Source organism: Trichomycterus rosablanca, chromosome 19, assembly GCF_030014385.1.
Source record: "Trichomycterus rosablanca isolate fTriRos1 chromosome 19, fTriRos1.hap1, whole genome shotgun sequence".
NCBI lineage: Eukaryota > Metazoa > Chordata > Actinopteri > Siluriformes > Trichomycteridae > Trichomycterus > Trichomycterus rosablanca.
The window spans coordinates 3,438,224-3,465,240 of NC_086006.1; the positions used below are offsets into that span (position 1 = coordinate 3,438,224).

A 27,017-nucleotide genomic window follows, 5' to 3' on the forward strand; every position below is an offset into this window, starting at 1 on the left:
AAATGCTGCAAAATCTTAAACATTTTTAAATGCATACGGTAAAAGCGATACGGTGCTTCGTGATCATTTTTGGTCAAAAAACAGTCAATTTTTTTCAAAATACCCCAAACCCTTTAACTTCAAGAGATCTATTTTGAGTAGCAATTTAAAATATAATGCCGTGGAGTGGACTGGCAATAAATAGCATCCTGAGAATTGCAGTTCAAAGGGTATCAGTTAAAAAAGACCTCGAAGACCTGGGGTATACCTGGGGTATATTTCAGGATCAAGGCAAGTAGACTGAAATTTCTGTCTATAGTTCAACTGCCACATCTGAGAAATGGCCAATATTTTAATTTCTTTGGGAAAAGAATAAGCGTATATGTTTATTTATGTAAAAACACACACCATGGTATGTTTTCTAAAATTTTCTCTACCGTAAAATGCAATCTCCCAAAAGAATCCCACTTTTTGGCTGCAATGTAAGTAGCTACAAAAAACCCCAAACAATAAAAACAACAAAAACATCCACAAATCTTTTTATGCCTCAGCAGAAAGACACAATAAACAGTCCTGATTCCAGTGGCTGAACCGTCTCTCAGTGGCTATACACCTTGCTCCATTCCATACAAGTGTCTGCTTCTTTGGGGGCGCCGTGTGGGCGCACTTTACAGAAGGCGTTCTCAAAGTCTTTAAAGCCGGGTGCGGAGAGGGGGTTACTGAGGCCGTGCATTTGACCGGCGCCTGACGTTGAGGCCATGGCCTGCTGGCCGAGCTGCAGCAGCTCGCGTGTGGAGAACCCCTCTGTGCGTTGGATCACGGCTGCTAGCTCCTGCTCGCTGAGACCGCAGCCGTGCGGCCCGAGGACCTGCATGAGAAGCTGCCTGCGCCCGATCACATCGGGAAGACTGACGTGGTACCTCTTGGACATGCAGCGCAGGAGTGGCTCCTTTAAGAGCTCTAGGTGGCATGTGGAGCTGACCACCAGCACCATTCCACGCAGTGTTTTCTCTAACACGGACTGCAACTGTTGTCTGAGACCCTCGTCATCCTCAATGGCCTCTAACTCGCTCAGCATCACCACGGCCGGCTGGCGTGCAGAGGCCACGGAGAATAGCATGCCGAGGAGCTGCTCGGCCTCGGCTTTCCACTTGGAGGTCAGCATAGCACAGCTCAGTTTAAAGAAAGTGGCTCCCAACTGGTTGGCCATGGAATGGGCCAGTGTGGTCTTACCGGCCCCTCTTGGACCAAATAGCAGAACAGTTCGCGGGGATCGGATGGCACCATCAGTGCGCAGTGCCGGCCACAGGAACTCCTCTTCCAGCGCTGCTTTGAGATGCGTGTGCCCAACCAGGTCTGACCACAATGGTAGCAGGGTGCAGTCCTGCAGCTCGTTATTCACCACCTCCAGCAGTCGCTGCTCTGTGCCCTTAAGGTTCTCTGAGCGCTTGAGTGATCTCTGCTGCTGTGGGAAACCGTGATCAGTTCCTCCATTCTCTCCAGTCATAGCTGCTGGGGGGCTGTAGTCACCAGCTGCCCCATAGGCTGGGGACAGCAGTGGCTTCAGGCCGTTATATTTGCCCACCTCGTCGCCACCGATCCCTGGCTGAGACCCAGGTTTGCTGGGCTTGAAGGCCTGTGGGTCTGCACTATTGGTGGCAAAGCCATTTCCTCTACATTCTGCTTTATCACCTACACTATACGGTGAGTCTGCGCCAGACTTTAAGGCATCGTAGCCGTACTTCCTGTAACGTGAGCTTCCATCCCCGTCTTCCCCTTCCGGAGACATCTCAAATGCCTTCCTCTTAAGTGAGCCCGTGGACTCTGAGCCCAGGTTGCTATTCTGATAACTGTAGCTGCCTCCCACCACCGTGGGGCGTGTAGGGACTGGGGTTGGGGTAGCAATACCCGAGGGAAGGTAAGCAGTAGTCGGGTGGCCGTAGGTTGGTGGGAGGCTGGTCTGGTGTGGGTAGGTGCTTGGAGGGTAGTTATACACAGGTGTAGAAGGTGTATAGCTGGGTAAGAGGGTAGAGCCAGATTGAAGGGCATGCAGTGGAGCAGAAGGAAGTGCTGAGCTGCCCTGGGGGCAGTATCCTGATGAGAGGTAGGTACCGCTGTAGCTGGGTGGGTAGTCACTCGAGTGGGGGCCACTACATGAGCTGCTTGCGCTGTAGCCCGAGTCCGAGAGGTTGCTGCTGCCCGCAGAGACACTACCCGACCCGGGTGGCATTGCCGCCGGCCCCACCTTCAAGCCATCGTGCGAAGAGGGGGGTACTAAAGAATATGCTGTGTCAGTGCTGTGCGTAAGGGGCCAGGGTTCTAGTTCACTTTTCTGGCTGACATTGAGGGTCCCAAAGGCACCAGACTCGGGGTAGTTACCCATGGCGGGGCGCTCATAGGTGGAGTCCAGCACACTCGAGTACTTCTCAGCGTAGCGCTTTAGTAAGTTGGAGGCAGTGAGTGCTGAGATGTCGTCGTTAGCCCAGGCGTAGCTGTAGGAGCCGCGCCCGCGAGCCGAATACAGATCGGGTTTGTGTGCAGGAGAGGAGGTGGTGGAGGATACATCCAAATGCTGCTCGGGCCACTGGCTCAGGGGCTGGGCATGCTCCGGGTTCCAGTGCATCTTCAAAAGGCCTGTGGGACACAAATGCACCATGTTACAACACAAACACTAAGGGGAAATGATTCTGTTCAATATGTTGGAAATGCTTGTTGTTTTCATTGGTTCATTGTACCTTATTTTCTACATAAGACCAATTTAGTGTAGCTAGTAAACCAGTAAAACCAGTTGCACCACAGTGTCGCCTGTGCTTTTTTTCAGGGAAACTAAATTATTGGAAGATACAACAAACCAGGTCAAGTCCAGTGCTATAGGACAGTGGTGGCATAGTGGGTACAGCTTTAGACTATCAATTGAAATGTTGAGAGTTTGAATCCCAGCTCTGCCATGCAGCCACTGTTGGGCCCTTGAGCAAGGCCCTTAAATCTCTCAGCTCCAGGGATGCTGTACAATGGCTGACCCTGCGCTCTGACCCCAACTTCTAAACAAGCTGGGATATGCGAAGAAAGAATTTCATTGTACTGTACATATACACCGATCAGCCATAACATTAAAACCACCTCCTTGTTTCTACACTCACTGTCCATTTTATCAGCTCCACTTACCATATAGAAGCACTCAGTAGGTCCACAATTACTGACTGTAGTCCATCTGTTTCTCTGCATGCTTTGTTAGCCCCCTTTCATGCTGTTCTTCAACAGTCAGGACCCCCACAGGACCACCACAGAGCAGGTATTATTTAGGTGGTGGATCATTCTCAGCACTGCAGTGACACTTACATGTTGGGGGTGTGTTAGTGTGTGTTGTGCTGGTATGAGTGGATCAGACACAGCAGCGCTGCTGGAGTTTTTTAATACCTCACCTTCACTGCTGGACTGAGAATAGTCCACCAAGCAAAAATATCCAGCCAACAGCGCCCCGTGGGCAGCGTCCTGTGACCACTGATGAAGGTCTAGAAGATGACCGACTCAAACAGCAGGTGGACCAACTAAGTAGGAGTGTCTAATAGAGTGGACAGTGAGTGGACACGATAATTAAAAACTCCAGCAGCGCTGCTGTGTCTGATCCACTCATACCAGCACAACACACACTAACACACCACCACCATGTCAGGGTCACTGCAGTGCTGAGAATGATCAACCACCTAAATAATACCTGCTCTGTGGTGGTCCTGACCATTGAAGAACAGGGTGAAAGGTGGCTGAAAAGGTATGTAGAGAAACAGATGGACTACAGTCAGTAATTGTAGAACTACAAAGTGCTTCTATATGGTAAGTGGAGCTGATAAAATGTTATGTTATTTTAATGTTATGGCTGATCGGTGTATACAGTGTATCACAAAAGTGAGTACACCCCTCACATTTCTGCAGATATTTAAGTATATCTTTTCATGGGACAACACTGACAAAATGACACTTTGACACAATTAAAAGTAGTCTGTGTGCAGCTTATATAACAGTGTAAATTTATTCTTCCCTCAAAATAACTCAATATACAGCCATTAATGTCTAAACCACCGGCAACAAAAGTGAGTACACCCCTAAGAGACTACACCCCTAAATGTCCAAATTGAGCACTGCTTGTCATTTTCCCTCCAAAATGTCATGTGATTTGTTAGTGTTACTAGGTCTCAGGTGTGCATAGGGAGCAGGTGTGTTCAATTTAGTAGTACAGCTCTCACACTCTCTCATACTGGTCACTGAAAGTTCCAACATGGCACCTCATGGCAAAGAACTCTCTGAGGATCTTAAAAGACGAATTGTTGCGCTACATGAAGATGGCCAAGGCTACAAGAAGATTGCCAACACCCTGAAACTGAGCTGCAGCACAGTGGCCAAGATCATCCAGCGTTTTAAAAGAGCAGGGTCCACTCAGAACAGACCTCGCGTTGGTCGTCCAAAGAAGCTGAGTGCACGTGCTCAGCGTCACATCCAACTGCTGTCTTTGAAAGATAGGCGCAGGAGTGCTGTCAGCATTGCTGCAGAGATTGAAAAGGTGGGGGGTCAGCCTGTCAGTGCTCAGACCATACGCCGCACACTACATCAAATTGGTCTGCATGGCCGTCACCCCAGAAGGAAGCCTCTTCTGAAGTCTCTACACAAGAAAGCCCGCAAACAGTTTGCTGAAGACATGTCAACAAAGGACATGGATTACTGGAACCATGTCCTATGGTCTGATGAGACCAAGATTAATTTGTTTGGTTCAGATGGTCTCAAGCATGTGTGGCGGCAATCAGGTGAGGAGTACAAAGATAAGTGTGTCATGCCTACAGTCAAGCATGGTGGTGGGAATGCCATGGTCTGGGGCTGCATGAGTGCAGCAGGTGTTGGGGAGTTACATTTCATTGAGGGACACATGAACTCCAATATGTACTGTGAAATACTGAGCAGAGCATGATCCCCTCCCTCCGGAAACTGGGTCGCAGGGCAGTGTTCCAGCATGATAATGACCCCAAACACACCTCTAAGACGACCACTGCTTTATTGAAGAGGCTGAGGGTAAAGGTGATGGACTGGCCAAGCATGTCTCCAGACCTAAACCCAATAGAACATCTTTGGGGCATCCTCAAGCGGAAGGTGGAGGAGCGCAAAGTCTCGAATATCCGCCAGCTCTGTGATGTCGTCATGGAGGAGTGGAAAAGCATTCCAGTGGCAACCTGTGAAGCTCTGGTAAACTCCATGCCCAGGAGAGTTAAGGCAGTTCTGGGAAATAATGGTGGCCACACAAAATATTGACATTTCAGGAACTTTCACTAAGGGGTGTACTCACTTTTGTTGCCGGTGGTTTAGACCTTAATGGCTGTATATTGAGTTATTTTGAGGGAAGAATAAATTTACACTGTTATATAAGCTGCACACAGACTACTTTTCATTGTGTCAAAGTGTCATTTTGTCAGTGTTGTCCCATGAAAAGATATACTTAAATATCTGCAGAAATGTGAGGGGTGTACTCACTTTTGTGATACACTGTATATGACAAATAAAGGTGTTTTTCTTCATTATTTTAAAAATAACTATTTAATAATAGAGAAATAACTGAACACAATCATTATATGATGTAGATTTTGCGATGAGAAACTAAACTATAAGTTTACGATGATGTCTAAGTTTAATTTTTTCTTACTGATGATTGTTTGCTAGATAAAAAGCTGACTGGTCCATCATCACACACACACGCACCCCTAGAAAGGGTCTCTCTGAATTCCCCTGAGTGTAAAGGGGGTGGAGTTGTTCTTTTCCAGTTAGAGCACATAGCTGCCATGTGCTAGCATCTGCAGCCCTCCCTGAGGAGCCATTGTTATCAGCCAGTGTATGTTTGACTGAACGCCTGCTGTCCAACCTCCCCACACCACTCCGGCCTGACCACAAAGCAATTCTCTAAAAGCCCTCAGCAGCCTGGACAGAGAGGAGAAGGGGAGGAGGACAACGGGGGGATGGGTTAGCGGGACAGAATAGTTGCTCTATTCATTGGCCGCTTCCCATGAACCACTGGGAGCATGAAATGCCCTTTCCTCCGGCTCTGTACCCGGTGATTCATTATAGCGGCTTAATGCTAAAGGGATGAAAGAGGGATAATAGAGTAATAAGTGGAGGGAGAATAAAACAGAAAGTTCTCTCTGCAAATGTGAGACTCCCACTCTCTCTCTCTCTCTCTCTCTCTCTCTCTCTCTCTCTCTCTCTAATGTCCAGGACGGCAAATTCTCTGATTAGCTGATATATGGACTGCTTTATATTTGACCTTAATTGTGCTTTGATGCTTGAATCCTTTCGTTTATTTTACACACTCTATTGTAATAATGGTAAATTAAGAGTCTGATAAATTTAATAAATACTTGTCTAACATTAAATATTGGTGAATTTTACCACAGGTCTCACCCTATTCATATGTATAATAATTTCCTGCTCATTTAAACTGCTAAGAGGATGTTTGTAACATAAATTAATACAAAAATGACTTCTTATCTGGTGACTTATTCAGATTTTTGCACAATCAATACTTAAGTTAAAGAAATAGTCTGTAAAGCGTCATCACACACACACACACGCTCACACAAACACAGAAAAACCTTTTTATTACCTGCAACCACATAAGTGGAACACAAGTCTATTTATTTAGTCAATTTTTTTTTTTAATTATGATCACAAGCATAATAAATTTTTATGATACGTTAAGTGTTTAGTGTTATGATACAATTTAGTTTTAGCTTAACAGTGAACCAGAACCGATCCATGATTTTTATAACACAAGAAAACATCATCAAATCAAACATGGAACAGCTGGTTAAAGGTGTGATACATAAATATCACCAGAAATAACTGTATTTAAATGTAAGTGTGTTCGTTATTTACTAGATGAAATTTATAGGCAGTAATATGAGGATGATGGTCCTGTACTAACACGCTTGCTAGTAAGTTCTTGCAGCACCAGTGTCGTTACTAATCCTGTTAGAAGCTTGTTTTATCTTCTATTGAAGAATTTGTGAAGATATTTTAACATTTCAATACAGATCCTATAAAATACTTCAAAAAGCTTTGTTTTGTTAAATATAGATAACTTAGAGTGTGCAATATATTCTGTGCAAAATCTCCTTAAGCTACTCAGGGCATGTGCAATACCCTACTGTTACCTCACTGCTGTTTTTACCCATTGTATATTGTCTTTTTTCAGTCTTTATTCTTTATATTTAAGGCATACATACATGTGTGTGTATGTGTATATGTATATATTTCTTGTTCCTGTGTTTACTTATTGCATGTGTAAGCGTGTTGGATTGCTGCTCAGTTTTGTTGTACACTGTGCAATGACAATAAAGGCATCTTGCCTTAACTTGCATTCAGTAAAAATCATTAAAAAGTAAATGCTAATGTATGTTGGCCTTAAGTAGCCTATAAAATGAATGAAACGGGGCATGTGATAGTCTGCGTCTCTCCTCCTTCTGCAGCAGTGCAGAAAATTGCAGTTGGGGAATTGGATACGAATAGATTTGGAGGAAAAATTGATAAAAGCTAAAGTATAATAAATAAGAACATGATTTAACTGGCTAACATTCTATGCCAGCATTTATTGAAGTGCATCTGGTTACAAATTTCTACTCAAGATTCACCTAAATTATTAAATCCACAAACGAGAACCACTGCAGCTTTAAAAATAACTACTAAAAAGTGCCAGCAAACAAATAAAAAAACAGCTTTATTAAATAAAAAAGTGAAGGATCTAACAATGAAGGGACTACAGGAAAAAAAAAACAAATCTAAAGGTGATAACATCCAAACCACAAGTCTTATAAAATTGTACCCTGACACACATTATTGCAGTGCTGATCTCATATCGGCCAGTTCTAACCTCTTCCACATTAAAAAGTAAAGTGTGGAGAGTTTCTGTGTGTGGAACAGAACTAAATCCAGGCATATTGCAGTGCTTGCTTTCTGCAGAGGTATTAGCCTGAAATTCCTGGCATATCTCAGCGTTATTGAACTGTCACAGAGTTGCCCGAGGTGGAACCTGCAGCAGAAAAATGCCGAGCTAGAAGAATAAAGTCCACGAGTCTTTATTACAGGCGGAACTTCTCGTGAAAGTGATGATTCATTATTCATACTTCTGGAAGAGTGTGTGGGGCGCCCCCTGCTTTATTGCATTTTAAATCAAACCCTGGCCAGTCTTCTCCTTCCGTCTTGCCGCTAAACTTTGCCCCCCTCGAGTTCTGCTCCCGTTCTCTCCAGATGGCCACTGCATTACCGTGCTTCATATCTGAAGCCAAGGACGTCACCTTCCCATATGTGGAACGAGTCAAGGATTAAGATTCGGTGTATAAAATGCAAAAGATTATCCAAGTTACAGTCAGTCAGTCAGTAATCAGATTTTTAAGTGGGCTAGTGTAACAACTAGTGTAAAGTGTAAAGCTGTTTACTTTTTACTGAAGAAGTGAATGTTGTATCTCCAGTCATATTTACTACACCATCAAGCTGTCATTCAGTTATAATGATAATATATTACTGTTTCAAGCAAATTCTCTCTCTCTTTATTTTTAACATAGTTGTGTTGATAGATATTTAAAAAAATCAACCCATCACCTAAAAAGTGTACATCTTGCTGTTTACAGTCCCCCACTGGACTGATTGTACATACTGCTATCCAACTCCATAACTACTTGTATGTATATACTGTATATGTATGTATATGTATATGTTATTTCCTAAGTAGAGCACACTAAATCTTGTACTTGTACAAGGACAATAAAGGTATTTGTATTCGTATTCGTTTGGCTGAAAGCACAATTATCTCCAGGTCTAACAAACCCACCATCAAGTAAATTTCCTGTTATTCTTTTTCTATATTTCCACTGGAAACCAGTGCACAGTGGTCCCTTCTAAATTTGTACACCAGTGTAATAAATACATCCTGTTTCTAACATTTCTGCTTGACCAGGCTTACAGCTCAGTTTAATACACTGCTCACTTTCAATTCTGTAACGGCACTTTTCTTAATTTATTTCTGATATTTATTATTGGATGTTTTTATTTGTTTCATTTATTAATCAATTCTAATCATGTCTTGATTTGATATTCTTCCTTAATAAAAGTTCAACCTGAATTATTACCTTTGTATTTTTGAATCTGTAAAGCACTTTTAATAACCACGGTATGAAAGGTGCTGTAGAAATAAACTTGCCCTGCCTATGTTAGCATAGTAAGACTATTTACTCATCCTACCGACTAGTACGTGCCTTATATCTTCCCCTAAAACTGCTAGAATAGATCCTGAAGCAAATGGCTTTGGCGCAATTATAGAAATCCTAGAAGTCCTAGAACAGAGTAACGTGCATGAAACGATTTAATTGCCGTGCTACAATCTGGCTGGCTGGATTTCTTGAAATCGAAAACAACTTTATGCCGATTTCAGTTTTCAGATGATGTTGTTAACATGAACATTTAGACAAAATTTCGATTACTGCAGATGATCCACGATCGGACTGATAGTGCGCACGCAAACACGGTCATTGTCCAGGCCGGAGAAACAGTAGACGTCCTGCAGGACATTCCCATCTGCGGCCAGAGCCGTGCGAAGCCCAATAATGGGGCCAGTGTGTGACAGAGATGGATGGCAGCCCAGGGGAGCTCATAAAACCTGTAGCAGGGATGGGGGGGGGGGGGGGGGGGGGAGTGGACAACAGACGCACTGACCAGTTTGTGTGTGTGTGTGTGCATATGTGTACGGACACGGCCTGACATTAAAGAACTCCGTCAAGCAGCCACACTGCTGTCCACTCCATCAATATACAAGGAGGCCTTGCGCACAGCCACCGATATGCATGCACAAACACACACGCACACGCGCTGTCCGGACTGCTCGCTGTCCACACGACCTCCCCCGCTCCTCCTCGCAAACAATCTCACAGATGACCCATTTGGAATGGGAGGATATATTCTTGCTCCCATGAAGCGCAGGATGAAGAACAGGCTCTGACCTTCATCCCTTCTACCTCCACAACTCCCTTTTGTCCTCTAACCTCACTAACCACCATTCCATCCAGCATTAAATGGACCGGACATGAACCACAGCTCGCAATTACAACTCGGCCTCCGAGATTGGCTTTTAAAAAACCCAGCAGGGATCCGGCAGTAATCTGGTCGGGGTTTGATCTGCACTTAAATTGGGATTAAATTGTGGACGTTTTCATTTAGTTCTGTGGAACGAACTGTAAGAGTAATTTAATTAATTAAATGCACGTGTAGGAAAAGCTCTGTAAGGAAGTTTTATTATGTCAAATGTGTAAAAATGATGAACTTATTAAAATCTAGCAGGTAGTAATCACACCAGACTTTAGATCTCTGAAATAAAAAAGAAATACGTCAGCTTATCTGTCTCATACGAGCAATTTTGAATTTGATCAGCTCACTTATAATGGACACTTTATTTTACTTATTATTTTTAAAACATCACAAGTTAAGTTAACTTTGTTAGGCTGGAAGAAAGCACCTTTTTTTGGATAAGGGGGTATGGAGGGAATTCTATGAATTTGTCAACTAGCCTTTTTTTAAAGGCTTAAGCTCTTCACCCACCAGGCTTTATTGTCCACACGGAGGCATGTGGACGCTGCTTTGTGAGAAACTGAGTCAGCAGGCCTGAGACCGCCGCTGTGCACAAGTCACAAGGCTGGCAGAGAGACAGATGTTTCCACCGACCGCCTTACTGTCTCTGCGTCCATTGTTGAAACGGCGGTCCGGCAGACGCGCTCTTAGCCCGACAATCCCGTTGGTCTCTGAGACAAAGGAGAGGGATCCTATTGTCAGAGTTCTGCCTAATTATGGAAATCTTATTAATCTATTCAGCTGACAGCTTTTGTGACAGCCTGGGATTTATTGAGGGACTTTGGGGTGTGTGTATGCACTTCGTATTTTAGAAGGAGTGTGTGATGAAGATAGAGTATAAGCCCTGGTTTGGGGCTGACGGCTTTGATAAGCTTTATCTGAATGTTGGGGTGAGGTAAAAAAAAAAGCACTGAAACGGAGTAAAAGCACCTGCTAACCCAGTCAGTGCCACCCAACTTTTAGTAAATAAGAGCAAATCAGAAGTCCCTGGATTTTACCATAATGAACCACAAAAGTGGTAACTCACATAAGATGAGCTAAACTTATTAAACAAATTAAACTACTATGAACACTCAAAAGCAAGCATCTATATACTGTATACAGATAACTAACATAAATGTTGCCTGTTGTTTAAACTTGTATTATAGAAGATTTTACAATTAAATCAATTCATCACTTCATTCATTTATGCATTTATTTATTTATCAGGTAATTACTTTATCCTCGTCAGGTTCACTGTGGGTCAAAAGCAATCCCACAAGCACTGGCAGAAAATAATTCAGATTGCTGGTTTTACTAGCGATTAACTTGAGCTACAGAACTTTGAGTCCCACTAACACTGTGTTTACTTACAACTGAATTAATGGCTTCACCTTAAATCACATACCACCATACAATAAAGCTTCTGTTCTAAAATCCATGTGTCTCGTTTCATTGTGACTCAGATAATGTCATTTGCTAAATAAATAAAGAAATGAAACATACATGTAAAGAGCTCCTGTGTTTTCAGGCTTCTAAACTTTGATGGCGAGTCGTACAGAGACGCTGGGTCTGATTTGTAGAGTTCATGTAAAAGTGACTCCAGGCGCCTGTAATGTGAGAGCATCAGACCAGGCTGCTGAAACCGTTTCACAGCTCCCATGGGCTCCACTGACCATCTCCCCTTCTCCCTCTCGCTCCACATTCATTCCACTTTTGTTTTTCTGTCCTGAGGAACAAAGACTACTTGAACACGACTTGCCTTCTGGGAAAGATGCTATAAAAGCTGGTGGTGTGTGGACAGACCTGGGAACGTACATTTCTCTCATTCGCTGATTTAACTCTTAGTGCTTTCTGATGCTCTCTAAATAAATTTAATACTTTAATGCCAAATTAATCTGGGAATGTTGTCATTTCATTGAGATGTACAGATATATTATTAGACCCTATGAACACCAGTCTGGAAAATCTAGAATTAATTAAAAGCATCTTTTCATTTGTATGTTGCAAAGCAGCATAAAGTATCAATAATAAATGAAAGACTTCTACAGTATATAGAAATGTTATTATCCAAAACCAAGTGTCATAAATCATAACATGAAACAGATCATGCATGTGAACATAGCAAAGATTATTACAGTATAACGTAGGCTGATGCCATACTTGCAGAACTGGTGGCAAACTGGCCATGATAACCTGGGTTTGATACCCGCCTCTGGTCACTCTTGTCAAGGAGGATTACATTATCCTTAAGCCAAGAGTTTTTATAATTCAGTAAAATTTTTCTTATTAAACTAAACAAAAATTACAAATCTTTCTACCTGAATTTTACTACATTTCCAAACGAGAACCGCTATGTTTACTTTGCTAAATTATCACAACCATAGAGTACTCACTGAATTTTAAATGTATTGATTTTTAAATGATGACAATTGAATGAAGCTGCTTGTTCCTCTCAATGCACAGTGAAAAGTCAGTCACAGCTCCGCCCATGACCCTGTCGGCGGTTTACCACTGTTCCTTCCTTGGACCACTTTTGATAGATACTGACCACTGCAGACCGGGAACACCCCACAAGAGCTGCAGTTTTGGAGATGCTCTGACCCAGTCGTCTAGCCATCACAATTTGGCCCTCGTCAAACTTCTAACACATCAACTTTGAGGATAAAATGTTCACTTGCTACCTAATATATCCCCCCCACTAACAGGTGCTGTGACGAAGAGATAATCAGTGTTATTCACTTCTCCTCTCAGTGGTCATAATGTTATGTCTGGTCATTGTAAATGTTTTGCTTATGAATGGGTTCTTCACAGAAAAGTAAATAAAAATTTCACACTGCTGTGAAAGTAACTAAACTGCTTTTGGTTTTTTTCCCTGATCAAGTTAAAAAGACATTTTTATAGATTATGTACAGAACCTATTTAGACTGATGTAAGTGTTAAACATTATGTAAACAACTGGACTGACACTAATAAAGAAGAGTTCTAAAGAAAAGTTTAAATTCTATGAAGATACACAGTTTTGCAAATGTTAGGCAATTAAAAACATCTGTCCCTACATATTTGTGTAAATGTTTAAATGGACTTTGTAATCTCACTGCATATAAACTGTGTTTATTTATCATCATAGTAGTTTTGTCAAACTAGACTTTCTTTGTCCAGCATCTAGTAAAGAAACATAAAAACGACGCTGAGCTCTGGAACAAATTCCCCCAAGCCAGTGTGAGGTCCCAACAGATGAGCCTCATATAACACGCACAACAGCCTGTCGTTATTTATAGGCTGTGCATAATTGGGCATTGCTGCGAAAATTATTATAAATCTATGCATTAGTCAAAGTGCTGTGATCAATCAAATGAAACCCAATCCCTGTGGAGCTCATCTGCTCTCTTTTTTCTTGGTCCTAAAAAGATGTAATAGCAGAAGAGTTGGAGAGCTCTTACGAGAGTTCACACCTGCTGCCCGGTTTCCTCCTGACGCTGCGCACATCTATTAATACTGAGCATCCAGGATCTCTAGAGGAGGAAGCGATCTGCTGAAGTGCTACTGAAGAAGCTTTATGTTCAGTTTTCATCCCCCCTATGCCCAGTTCTGTTAAATCACTGAGACCTGGATGCGTTAACGCTGCACATCGGGCCGCTATAAGAGCAAACAGGTGAGCATGATCATTCCTGATAACAAGAACCATTTGAAAGTCTAATACAAAGTGAGATGTGAGATGACTGCATTATGGAAAATACATTCATGTGATAATTCTGTTAGGATGGGCATTTGAGGGGAATTACTATCCAAATATTTCATTAATTTACCACCTGTACAAACTTACATTAAAAGTGGCATCATACTTACATTTAACTTACACTTATGCATTTAACTACAGTATATCAAAAGCTTTTAGAAATAAGTTTTGATAAAACATGCGTTGGTCAAATTTTAATATAATAGTCGTTTGTACAAAGTTACAAGGCCCTATATAATTATTTAAAAAATGCCTTATTAATATAACCTGATCTGGCATAACATTATGACCACCTTCCTCATATTGTGTTGGTCCCCCTTTTGCTGCCAAAACAGCCCTGCAACTGTGATGCTCTGTGTATTCTGACACCTTTCTATCAAAACCAGCATTAACTTCATCAGCAGTTTGAGCTACAGTAGCTTGTCTGTTGGATCGGACCACATAGGCCAGCCTTCGTCTCCCACATGCATCAATGAGCCTTAGGTTTACCACTGTTCCCTCCTTGGACCACTTTTGATAGATACTGACCACTGCAGACCGGGAACACCCCACAAGAGCTGCAGTTTTGGAGATGCTCTGACCCAGTCGTCTAGGCATCACAATTTGGTCCTCGTCAGACTCACTCAGATCCTCACGCTTGTTCGTTTTTCCTGCTTCTAACATCAACTTTGAGGATAAAATGTTCACTTGCTGCCTAATTTATCCCCCCCACTAACAGGTGCCGTGATGAAGAGATAATCAGTGTTATTCACTTCACCTGTCAGCGGTCATAATGTTATGCTTGGTCGGAGTATATTGATAAATAAATGTCCTTGAAGCACTGATCACAACCAACATGACTGGTTTTTCAAGTTTATTTATTCAAGTTTTTTATTTATACACGTGCACTGGATTCACTTTTAGCCACTGATGGTGTCCACTGTGGCCTAGTTAATAAAAATACTAAGAACCGCTGCAGGTATGTGCAGAGAAACCTAATTATCTGTACTCTGATTAGTGGTGGGAATCTGAGGTGCTTATATTAGTTTAACATTCACTTTCACAGTAAGCAAGAAAATAACTGATATGTTTTAGACAATGTAAAAGTCTAAAATAAAGTACAAATTACACTTATTTCATTCATCTTTAGTAAATGATCAGGGTCTTGTTGGGTCCGGCTTTACCAAGAAACACTAGGAGCACGAATAGGGTGCCAGTTCATTACAGGGCATCACACACTCAATCACTTACTCCACCGTCTGTGAAGATGTGAAATCCAGACAAATACAAGGCAAGTTTATTTGTGCAGCACCGTTTATACACAGTAGTAATTCAAACTGTTTTACAGAGACAGAAAATTAAAGAGATTAAATGAATAAACTTTATGACAATATGAGATCCTGCACGTCAGGAAGGTATTTGTACACAGGAGTACAGAGAGGAATTGGTCTACACGACCGTGGTGCAGTTTGATACCCACTTTATTAGCTGTGTCACTGCACAAATAAAAAAAAAAAAATGTAAATGTAAAAACTATCAGTGTAGCAAGGTCTAGCAAGGTTTAAAGTTAATGTCCTACAGATTAAACAAATAAAAGTGCGTTATAGTTACTACATTTGTTTTAAAATGTGTTAAATGTGTACAGCTTATAATTTGCCTGGTGTCTTTTCTTATATTTAATACTCAGCAAATATTTCTACTGGCGCCGACAGCCCACCACTGAGAGTTGAACCTGAGTTATTGACCAGCCAGGCATCTACACAGACATTATTGGCTATGTCTGAAGGGGGGCATTAGCCAAAGACCTCCCTGTCCAGGGCATTCCTGCATAGCGTCCAGCATCCCAGTAGAATCAGACCGAGATAAAGTGGTTAAAATGAAATGAAATCTCTAGCAAAGATGCAATTAAATATATAAATACTGCGTTTTTAACAATATGGCCAACCGTTGGATATCCCGTTTCAAAAACAAATGGAATAGAATAAAATAGAGTGACCTATTTGTGATCTTTTCATCTTTCAACAACAGCTTCTTGTCTGAGAAGGCTTCTTACAAGTATGCCTGCAGGAATTTGTGCCAATATTTTTGCCACTATAGTGTACAAGAATCACTGTAAAACATTTAACAATTAAGCACAGGCCTACAAATGATCTGTGAATTGTCACAATCTGAGTTTAGCCCATTTGCATGAGAAAAAAATTATAAATGAAAAGTAGATACGGTTTATGACGTCTATTTGACTCTTGGTCTCCATTCTTTACATTTCTGTTGGGTTTTGGGTGTGTGTTATTTATTTGTTACATTTAATGTCATTGTTTTGAGAGTTTTAATAGTTGTTTGATAGTCTTAATAATACATAAGATACTCTCAAATATTTAATTGTGCTGTAAATGATTATACGTGCCATATGATCACATGACCTAGCCATACAGAACATAAAATTCTTCTTTTAATGTTTCTAAATAATGATATAATATAAAAGAAATTGCAAACCATTTAAATTCATTTGTTATTCCAAAAAATATATGATACTGATTCGACAATATATTTTTAAAACAGATCATAAATACTTTTTTATGTTGACAGGTCATTTTGATGAATTTGTAGGAGTCACAGATTTCAATTATTAGTGGCCAGCTGCGTGAAAAGGCTAAACGTAATGGCCTAGATGCTCATAATTTTAGAAACAACACCCCCACCCCATCATCCTGCAAATTCATGTCCACAAATGGCCAAAAATACGACCCCTCCTCTTACAGAGAACCAGGGTCCCTATTTTCTGTGGCTGCAGGCTGGGTTTAGGTCATTGTGTCCACTAATATATCAAAGAACAGCTGTTCTAAAGCTCGCTGATGACCAATCACCCCCCTTTCCATCTGTCCCCGTACACCCAATCTCTCCTGCATCTCCCCCTTTTTCCTTCATCCCACTTCTTCTCCCAATCCTCCTTCCCACTCTCTCTAACTTGCTTTCCTTCTTTCCCTCCCTCACCGTTCCTCCCTGCCCCCTCTTTTCCAATCCCACCGTGAGTGCTGCATTCCCACCCTGCCAAATCCCTTCGCCCCTCTCTCTCTCTCTCTCCCTCTCTCTCTTTGTTTGTTTATTGACTTTACAGCCGAGTCAGGATTCTGTTTGTGTGCTCACAAAACGAACAGCCAGCCAAACCAAACCTGCATCGCTGAGGCCTGAGTTCTGAGCCACCGCGCTGAGAAGTGGACCAGGACGTTACACAAGGACGCGTCTATTTTCATCACTCCGGGGCTGTAATTAGGATTTTCACTAAGGGAGATCCACGTGAGGGGTGAAACTGCCACTCCTGTGTCCATGCTAATATTCGACAGTGCATGATGCAGTTTTTTAAACCACTGATGTTTCATCTGTTTGAGAAATTACCTAAAGAACGAAGATTATGTAACAAAGCAGTTCTGATGGTCAGAATAGACAGTAATAAGCCAGTTAGTGCTCTTACAAGCATGTGATCCTGACCCCAAGTACAAAATACACCCTCAGTCTATAGGTACTACAATTTAAACTGATCTATATTTGTTTAATAAGACTGTAATCTGTAACTTCAGACTCAGTCAATTTGTTACAATCGTGTTGTCTATCCATTAAAAGTAGTTTGAGTGCGTCCAAAGCATACTAGCGGACTATATAGATAGACAGACATATATATATAGATAGATATATATAGATAGATAGATAGATAGATAGATAGATAGATAGATAGATAGATAGATAGATAGATAGATAGATAGATAGATAGATAGACAGACAGACAGACAGACAGACAGACAGACAGACTGGCTTATAGATAGATAGATAGATAGATAGATAGATAGATAGATAGATAGATAGATAGATAGATAGATAGATAGATAGACAGACAGACAGACAGACAGACAGACAGACAGACAGACAGACAGACTGGCTTATAGATAGATAGATAGATAGATAGATAGATAGATAGATAGATAGATAGATAGATAGATAGATAGATAGATAGATAGATAGATAGATAGATAGATAGATAGATAGATAGATAGATAGATAGATAGAAAGGTACCGTAACATGGAGCTACTGAGAAGGCTGCCACTCTGGCGCCGGAAGGGTTTTTGAGTTAAAATACCTAAATCCCTAAAGTCTGAACACATAGGCAAAATTCCTATATTTATTAAATTTCAATACAATTTAACAACATTTGATTTCATTTGAATATTAATCAATAACATCTTCAATGTGTTTCCACTATTTGTGATGCAATATGCATGTGTGTGTATTTTAGTAAACATAGTTAGTTACAGTTAGTGATATTTCCTGTGTGTCCAGACTTTAGGGACTCCCTGTTAGTTATTAAATAGTCTGTATATTTAGCATACCATTTAAAAACACTGGAATTTTCTCTTACTGGCTTCTGTTTCTGCAGCTTTGACACATTCAACCTGCATCCTCAACCTCCAGATACTGATCTTTAAATTTGCTTTGTTTTGAGTCTCCGTATTCTGTATTTTGGCAACATCGTAGTTGAGCCTTTAAAAACAGTTCCAGCTTATTGTCCGTCCTAAAAAAGCAGTCTGAGCGTGTCCCAAATCACATAGTACTGTACTAAATGATATGTTACCTTAGTGTGGCACTTTTATAAATGTGTCAGATATGGATAAAAACACTTAATATTAAAATATGTAATTATATGTAAATATAGAAACATATATACATATAATTTCAAATAAGCACCTTATATTGCTCAGGTACTATAAACGTGATTCATTTTGCCTGTTTCCATTAGACCTGCTATTTTAGTTTGTACAGAAAAAGCTTTACAGGTGAAAAATATATATCATTATTAGTGAAGAAAATATCTCAGCCGTACCACGATTATAACCAGCAGGGCAGGCAGATAGGCCACCCAAATGATCCAGAGATGTGTTCAGACCTTAATTAGGAGTGTAATTGCCGCAGCGCCGGACCTTAATGAGCTCTCCTGCATAAAGCTGAGCTGATGATTGCAGAAGGGGGAGCTGGAGCATCTCTAAGCCCTCTTTTTTGCATCGCCCCGTTAGCTCTGTATCCCACACAGTGAACTGAGGGGCTAATTAAACCCAATTCACACCCGTCGCTAATGACCCCGGCGCTCATTCACACAGACACTTCAGCGGACCTCCTGTTTACTCAAGGGCCCCTCGAGAGCCGCATTCAGGCCGGCCGCTCTCGTTAAGGTGGACGTGTCAGGATGAAGGCCCGCGAGATATTCCACTCATCCAGAAGCGCAGACGTGCCCCTTCGCCTCTGAGCTTTAATGACTTAACAGATGTAATCAGAGCACTTCAGCAGGCCAGGTTCTTTTTTTTTTTTTTTGCGAGGAGTAGGAGAAGAAATGAGGTCATTGTTGGGAAAAGGTGCCGGCTGTATTCGTTTCGCTCTTCAAAAGCGAAAGGTCCTCTGGACGCTGGGCCTCCGAGCAACAAAAGTTAGAGCACTCATGGGCTGCGGGCCTGGGACTGATTTAGGAGAGTGTTTGAAGTGTAGATTACAGATTCTTTGCACCAAATCCCTGCAGGAGTATCCGTGACCCCAGGAATCTCTCTCAGATTTCCTTCAGGTCCGAATTTGAGTGTGAGAAAAGGTAACATGCGTAGTGGGTATAGGGTCAGAGTTAAAAGTTTACACACACCTGTACGGGAGAGGGATTTCACCGCTGTTTTGGAATATCAAAGATATCAAAACTGTCCTTTTTATCATAGTATTATTAGAACACATATTTATTTATCCTTAAAAGTACACGTTTATTGTGGGATTTCGGAAAATAGGACTAAATCAACTGGATCATAAATATAAACACACACCTCGATCGCGATAATTTTAAATGAATTAAGTCGTTTTGTACAGCCATCAACATGCTCCTGAACATTTGACCTCTGTAGTTAAATAATTTAAACTAAATGCGCTGGTTCTCTGGAATGAACTCTGTTTTACAGTACAGCCCACATGATTTAAGCAATTTAGATCATCCCACCATCCCAAAAGCCTAATATTTGTCTGATTTAGCTGTTCAAAACCTAGTTTTGGACAGTGTTTTGGTCATTATCCTGCTATAACACTTAAATATGTATTCAGATAATAAATAAATAAATATTCAGTCCACTTTTTTGCAATGCACCAGTCAATACAGCGAGAGCAATACAGCCCCCCAATCCCTATAACTAACAAGGAATCAGCAGAGCAAACCACAACGCTGAAAGTCATTTTAGAAATGCAAGCTGGATTAAGTATATTTTTAGAAGACCCACAGTGAATTTAGGAAGGTTTTGACTAAGAAGTGTATTCTATTTAGTCACAGAAACAGACAAGTTGCAGAAATAATTGAAATTCAAAGACTAATAAGCTTACACATGTATGCTAACTTTTAACTTCAACTGTAACTAAATCTTAGTAAATTCAGCACACTATATCATCAAACAACAAAAATGCATTTAAGTTGGACATAAAACTAAGAGGGACAAATGAAAATCCTGCCATATGAAAACTTTTTGGAGTACTAAATATACAAATGACATTATTTTAGTGATCTAGAACATATAATTCTGAAATCAACAGTACTGGAGTTCTGACCCATTAGTACCACTAGATAACATCGACTGGAGGGTTTGGTAGTTTCTCAGTTCCAGATCTAGCGCTACAAGCTCAGTTCCAGAGGTCTGTGCAGTAAAAAAAATGCCCAATATGACTTCCTTTGGCTCGACTCTCATGGTGAAAATACTCAGCTATTTCACAAAGAGGATTCCAACAAAGACGTGCCAACATTCACATGTAAACCACATCGACTCAGCTGACTCAGAACTGAGGAGCTCTGAGGAAGAGGATGAAAGCTAAATGAGCTGGGGGAGGATTTTGTCTCTGTTTAAGTGGTTAAAGAGTAAACATTTAAGATATTTAACATTTGCATGTGCAGTCCTATTATTCACACACACACACACACACACACACACATGCTTATCAACAAAGATCAATCATCGAATGCTGCTGGTGCTGAAACTCTGGGTAAGCAGGATCTTTATACACGCATTCACTGGTCATTTAAAGCTACAAGGACTAACATACCAAACAATATACAGATGGAGGTGGCTATAACAGTCTCCTCTCTTCTGGTTAGGCAGAAGGGTGTGTGAAATGTGTCTTTTGTGCCTTGCTTAAAATCATCATTCCAGTTCATCTGAAAGGGGTTCACTGTGGTTGAGGTCAGGGATCTGGAGTTTGTCTTTACCTAAATTATTAAACCTTCTGTACCCTGTGGAAGGACCTCCGTTTTTACAGTGTTTGAGGACTATATTTTATGTCATATATACACCTCTTGGCATGTGTGTGGCTAAAATATCTGAACTCAGTGATTAAGATGGGTCTCCACATACTTTTGGCCATATAGTTTAAGCCATGCAGGCTTGGGGCCTTATTGCTACTGTTGTTTTTGTGACTGAAGGCCCTGAAGATAATAAAAAAACTATTAATTTTATCTGCAGGATTAAAAATATTCACAGCAATTTAGATTATTGAGTTGGTGTGGAATACCAAAGAATATTTCAGAAATAATAGAATGTTTGGGAAACAACCAGAGACAATTGTGTGTATGAGAGAGAGAGAGAATTTGAGCCATATGACCAACCAACCCCTTATATATCACGTAACACTAACCACACACTGACATGAAAGCTGTTTGCACATTTCTGTATTATTTACATCACATCAGGCAGGACAAAAATGTGGTCTGTCAGGAAGCGTCCGTCCAGGATCTGTCCACCAGCCCGACCGACCTGACTTGTCTGGTCTTAAGCCTTTAAGTGAATTCCAGCACAAAAGATGCTCTGAGCGAATACAGCCTCGCTAACTTCGTAAGAACAAAAGACAGATTGGCAGTGCTGATAATCTCAGGTCTGTTCTGAGACGAGGAAACTAAACTGTAGTGCAGCTCAAATTGGGGAGGTAACAAAAATACAGGGTCGTCATGTATGTGTACCTCAACTGTTCTCTAAAGGTTAGGTGGAGATTTGGGTGTGGTTGTGTTTAAATAACTGCATCATGTTGACACCACAATTTCCTTTTCTAGTGATTTAAATAGTCAATCCTACCTTCTAACCCCCCTTTTTTTTTTTACTATAAATACTTTCTTAGTAGAGCTGCACAGTATAGAGGTATCATCTCTACATATTCTCTACAAGTACTTTATAATTTAATTGTTTTATACAAAGCTTTTTAGTTTGCACCAGCGACTTGGACACAGAGGTTATTTACAAACTGATTTTCAGAACATCAAACAGTGAGACACGGTTATAATAAAAATGTGTGTTTATTATTACATTGTATAAAAGAGTGCGCAGATAAATCCCCTTACAAATGGTGTCACTTGTATCAAACTTGTTTCACTAAGTACATTTTCGGCATTTTGCAGACGCTTTTATCCAAAGCGACTTACAATACTGTGATAGTATATTGTCTTAGCAATTGAGGGTTAAGGGACTTGCTCAGGGGCCCAACAGCAGCAACCTGGCAGTAGTGGGGCTTGAACCAGCAACCTGACGGTTACTAGTACAGTACCCTAACCACTACGCTACAACTGCCCCATCTAACTTATACACTAATTTAATCATTGTGGGTTTTTGTTTTTGACTAAAAGTGCTTTTAAAACCCAATTGTTTTATTGTTCCTCCTTTATTCTTAATAAATGACTCTTTCTTTTCCAGATCATGATTACAGCAATGCTAAAATTAATGCATAGTTTTAAATTTTGTAATATAGCTCCTCCAAATCCTCTTCACCTAATCGTTCACATAATTAGATACTGATTCGCGTGTCGTAAAAATGCCTGACGATATATTTTGAGATCTTGCTCATCCCTGATGTGAAGTAATTAATGACTTCTTATTTCTACACTCACCCCTAGACCACTGTGTTTTAAAAAAACAAACAAAACTTGCTATAAGATGCAGCTTGTAAACTATTTAGACAGCACACAGAGTATATTTGAGGAGCATAACGATCACTCGTTGCTGCGAGTAACATTTGCATGCTGCAACACGCGCTCGGGCTGCACTGAAAGGCCTCCATTCATTATTATGTAATTACATCTCAGATTGATCGGACTTGGCGCTCGGGTTTGATTTCTCTCCCTCTTTTATGTAGCTGTCACGCCGATAAAGCGCAGAGGTGCCGAGCCGAAGAGCCCGGCTAAAACGCTCCATCAGGCTCCACGCCGGGAGGAAAAAGCACCATGCTGTCTAACAAACAATGCTGTTTTGGAAAGGGCTCAAATGAAGAATGGTGGTGGGGGGGGGACTGGGCCTAAAACTGGACACGTCAGTTATTAGGTTGGCCGAGTGTGGAGAGCAGAGAAAACGAAGAGGGGGGGGGGGGGGGGGTATTTGGGAGATGACACTGTCAGAACTGCAGGGATTCTACTGCTAAAGCCATCAATCCACCCCCCCAATACACACACACACACACACTCCTCATCCCTCTGCTTTGCATTTTCCTTCCAGTCCTGACACATTAGGTAAAGTACACACACACACACAAGTTAACCAGTTATAATTATTCACTTCACAATTAGTTAATAATTAACTAAGTAACTATCCATTAGCATATTGCTACAGCTAAATAGATTTACAGTTTCCACCTGGACATGACTGTCACTGTGAGACACATGTGGAAAAGATGTTAAAGCATGCTGGAACTTACTATAGGGAACAATGGGACTCAGCATTATGCGGACCTGGTTTGGTTTAGAACGACAGTGTTGCAGGTGAAACCAGTTCAGTGTCGGTTCGCCTGTAGTCCATCACCGGCCTGCACTGGAACACTACAGATCCACACCCTGGAACAGGACGACAGAGAAAGTTAGTACACATAAACACTGGGAACATAAATACACCAGCAGCTGACTGAATAACCCAGAGCCTCCAGAATCGAGTTATCAGAAAGAAACAGATCCTTTTGTGCAGGAATCTGATCTTTATGGAAATGCTTTGCTCAGACCTGCGCTCTCAGTGGGCCGGACACACACGGGGGTATTCATTAAGAGCCTGCACGCAGGCATTAAGCTGATTGTATGGCTGTGTCCACTCTCTAAAGAGGTCTTTCTAAATCTGCCTCACAAAAAGCCCAGCGCATACCAGAGCTCAGGCAGCAGCAGCAGTAATAAAGAGAGCTCTATCACAAGACCAGGCACATTTCAGATCCCAAACCCGAGCTTTCTACAGAGCTCACCGTTCACTTTACAACCCACAGACGCATGTTCTCTTCTGCAGGAGCGGAGAGCAAAACTTTATTATACTCACTAATATTTATCATCAATGAATGTTTAACCTGCACAATCAAATCTATAAAACTAATTAATTACATATTTTACAAAACCAATAAATCTATAAAATCAAAATCAATAAAAACAAAACCTTTAATTTAGAATAAATAAATAACCCTTGTATATCAATTTATTGTAATGATAATGTAAAATAAATGTAAAGATTTAAACATTTTATACTATTAGAAAGTGTACGACATGTAGAATGTAATATCTTTTAAAAATTAAAACAAATAAATTATGATTAATTTACATGAATGTGTTTTTAATTACTATTAAAATGTATAAACTTACACTCATACAGTTTTATATTATTGTATTTTTCTAATATGTCATATATTTATAGAACTTAAACTATTAATAAATAAATCAATTAAATAAAAACAATAACTCCAAAAAAGTGTAAATCCAATATAATAGTTATTAGTTATCTGATCTAACAAACATTTAACACATTTTATCAATAAATTAAAGCATTAAAATTAATATTTTAAATACATTTAAAAAGGTTAAATTGCTGTCTAACTTACTATTTTACACACTTTGCAAAATAAATAAAATTAATAAAACTACATAAATAAAAAAAATTAAAAAAATGACATTTATTTAAACAGCTGTTTTAGATTAAACCAACACTAAATATTATTAAAAAATATATATATAATAATAATAATAAATCAACAAATAAAAATGATAAATCTCATTATTTTAGTGGATTTTTTTTTTTTAAATAATCTTTTCTCAGAAAATCAATAAAATACTAAATAAAGCACAAGAAAATAAAGAAAATAAAGTTCTATTTTCTCCCTATGTTTATAACATTTATTAAATTATTTATTTAATAAAACAACCAATAAATAAAAAACAATAATATTGACTTAACATTTAGTATTTTTTCAAAGAAGTAAAAAGTTTTGCATTTCCTTAAATTAAACACATACACAATGTCTGTTAAATCATCTGTTGAAGATGCTTAAAGATGAATTCAATTTCTTTTAATACAAAACAAATGAAGTGCAGGTAAATAAACTAAATATCCAGTGGATGTTCTGAATGATGGACATCTTATGTGGTCACTGTATTGTAAAAACATTAAATGACCCATCAGTCTAAATGCAGGAGCTGAGAGTGGAATGCCATTCGCTTTCATGCGAGAGCTCAGAGGAGCGCAGAGGAGCTCACACATGAATGAAAAATATTACATAATCATGCCATTCAAACACTGCTGCTGCTCACGCTGCCCAGAGATCCTGATGCTCTGACCAGACTTGACATGCTGTTCAAAACACCGACCACTTCCACGACTACCGCCGAGCCCTTGTGTACCCTCGTGTACCAGAAACGATCATTTACTAACAGATTGAAAACAGAGGAGTGGAAGCACGTGTACAAGCGTGTGTAGGTTTGCAGGAATGCATCAGGTGATACGAGCGGGCAGCGTCCTGCAGTTTGGAGCCATCGCAGGAAGATGATAGACGTCTTAAAGCATGCAGAAGCAAACTTCACCAAACCAAAACTTACTGACCAAAACAAGAACTGGCAGCAATTCCAGCAGCAGAGGAACCTCATGAGTGTCACATCTAAGCATGCTTTAATAACAAGAGAAAATAATAATAGGAGAAAATAATGAAGAGAAAGGCGTAAAGATGACAAAGATGGCACAATTCAGGGGGCAAATATGCACGGACAGTCCAAACACCCTCAAGTCTACAGCAAGATACCTGCTTATTTTTTAGAGCAGTCAAATTTCTTTAAGCTTGCAGAAGAAAGAGTCAAATGCAAGAAATAAAAAGACTGAGAGAATGAGAGAATGCAAGAGAGAGAGGAGGTGAAGTGCCAGGTAAAGTGCCAGGCTTACCTGTTCATGCCTGCATTCTCAGATTCAGATTGAGAAGCATCCAGATAATCCCGAGCGAGCGTGGGTACACGGCTATGTTTTTCCACTCAGAGCTCAATTCTACTGAAGTCAACTGTCCTTCTGCCTCTCGCACCCTCTCTTGCATTCTCTCTCTCTCTCTCTCTCTCTCTCTCTCTCTCTCTCTCTCTCTCTCTCTCTCTCGTGCTCTCTCTCTCTCTCTCTCTCTCCAGTGACACACAGAGCACATACACAATTCCCTTCCCCCAGCGTTCCCATCCCCCCTCGCCCTCCTCCCTCCAGATCCTTTTTGTTAAAAGTATTTAAGCAGAGAATGAGAGGTGGGCAGTGGGGTGGTGGTGGTGGGGGGTGAGGGTTAGCTGACCATTCCTGCTCACAGAGAGAAAGGGACGGGCCCTGGGTTCACCCTTCAGAGAGTTTAGGGGTGGCAAAACTGTCCACATCAACAGACTGACCAATGACAGACATGGTTTATACTAAAAACATTGTGGCTCCTGGAAGAGTGACCGGAAATGACCAGAGTTGGAGGTGATCATTCTCTCACATGGTTGGATCAGTCTGATATGAATCGCAATCTTTCTCAGATCAGATTCGCTGGATTGATCTAAGATCTAAGACCACGGTCACTAAACAGTGCTTGCCCTTAAAAATAAACAAGCCTCATTCATTTATTCATCCATTCATTTAATTGTAGTAATTCCTTCATTCTAACCAACTGGGAGCAAGAAAAGAAATAAACCAATGGCAGGGCTAATTCACCACTCACTCACTCACTCATTCACTTACTCATTTATTCATTCACTCTCTTACTCACTCACTCATTTACTTACACACACATTCACTCACTCATTTATTCATTCACTCGCTTACTCACTCACTCATTCACTCACTCATTTACTTGCACACACACACACTCATTCACTCACTCATTTACACAGTCACTCTTTTACTCATTCACTGACTCATT

General features: G+C 40.6%; 1 protein-coding gene across 1 annotated transcript; it reads right to left on the reverse strand.

Moving 5' to 3' along the window:
* Positions 1 to 577: 577 nt before the first annotated feature.
* Positions 578 to 2,614, reverse strand: fignl2 (fidgetin like 2). Its single transcript, XM_063016186.1, has one exon. It carries the CDS (start codon positions 2,600 to 2,602, stop codon positions 578 to 580), a length of 2,025 nt encoding a protein of 674 aa, XP_062872256.1. The 5' UTR covers positions 2,603 to 2,614.
* Between the last annotated feature and the right edge of the window lie 24,403 nt (positions 2,615 to 27,017).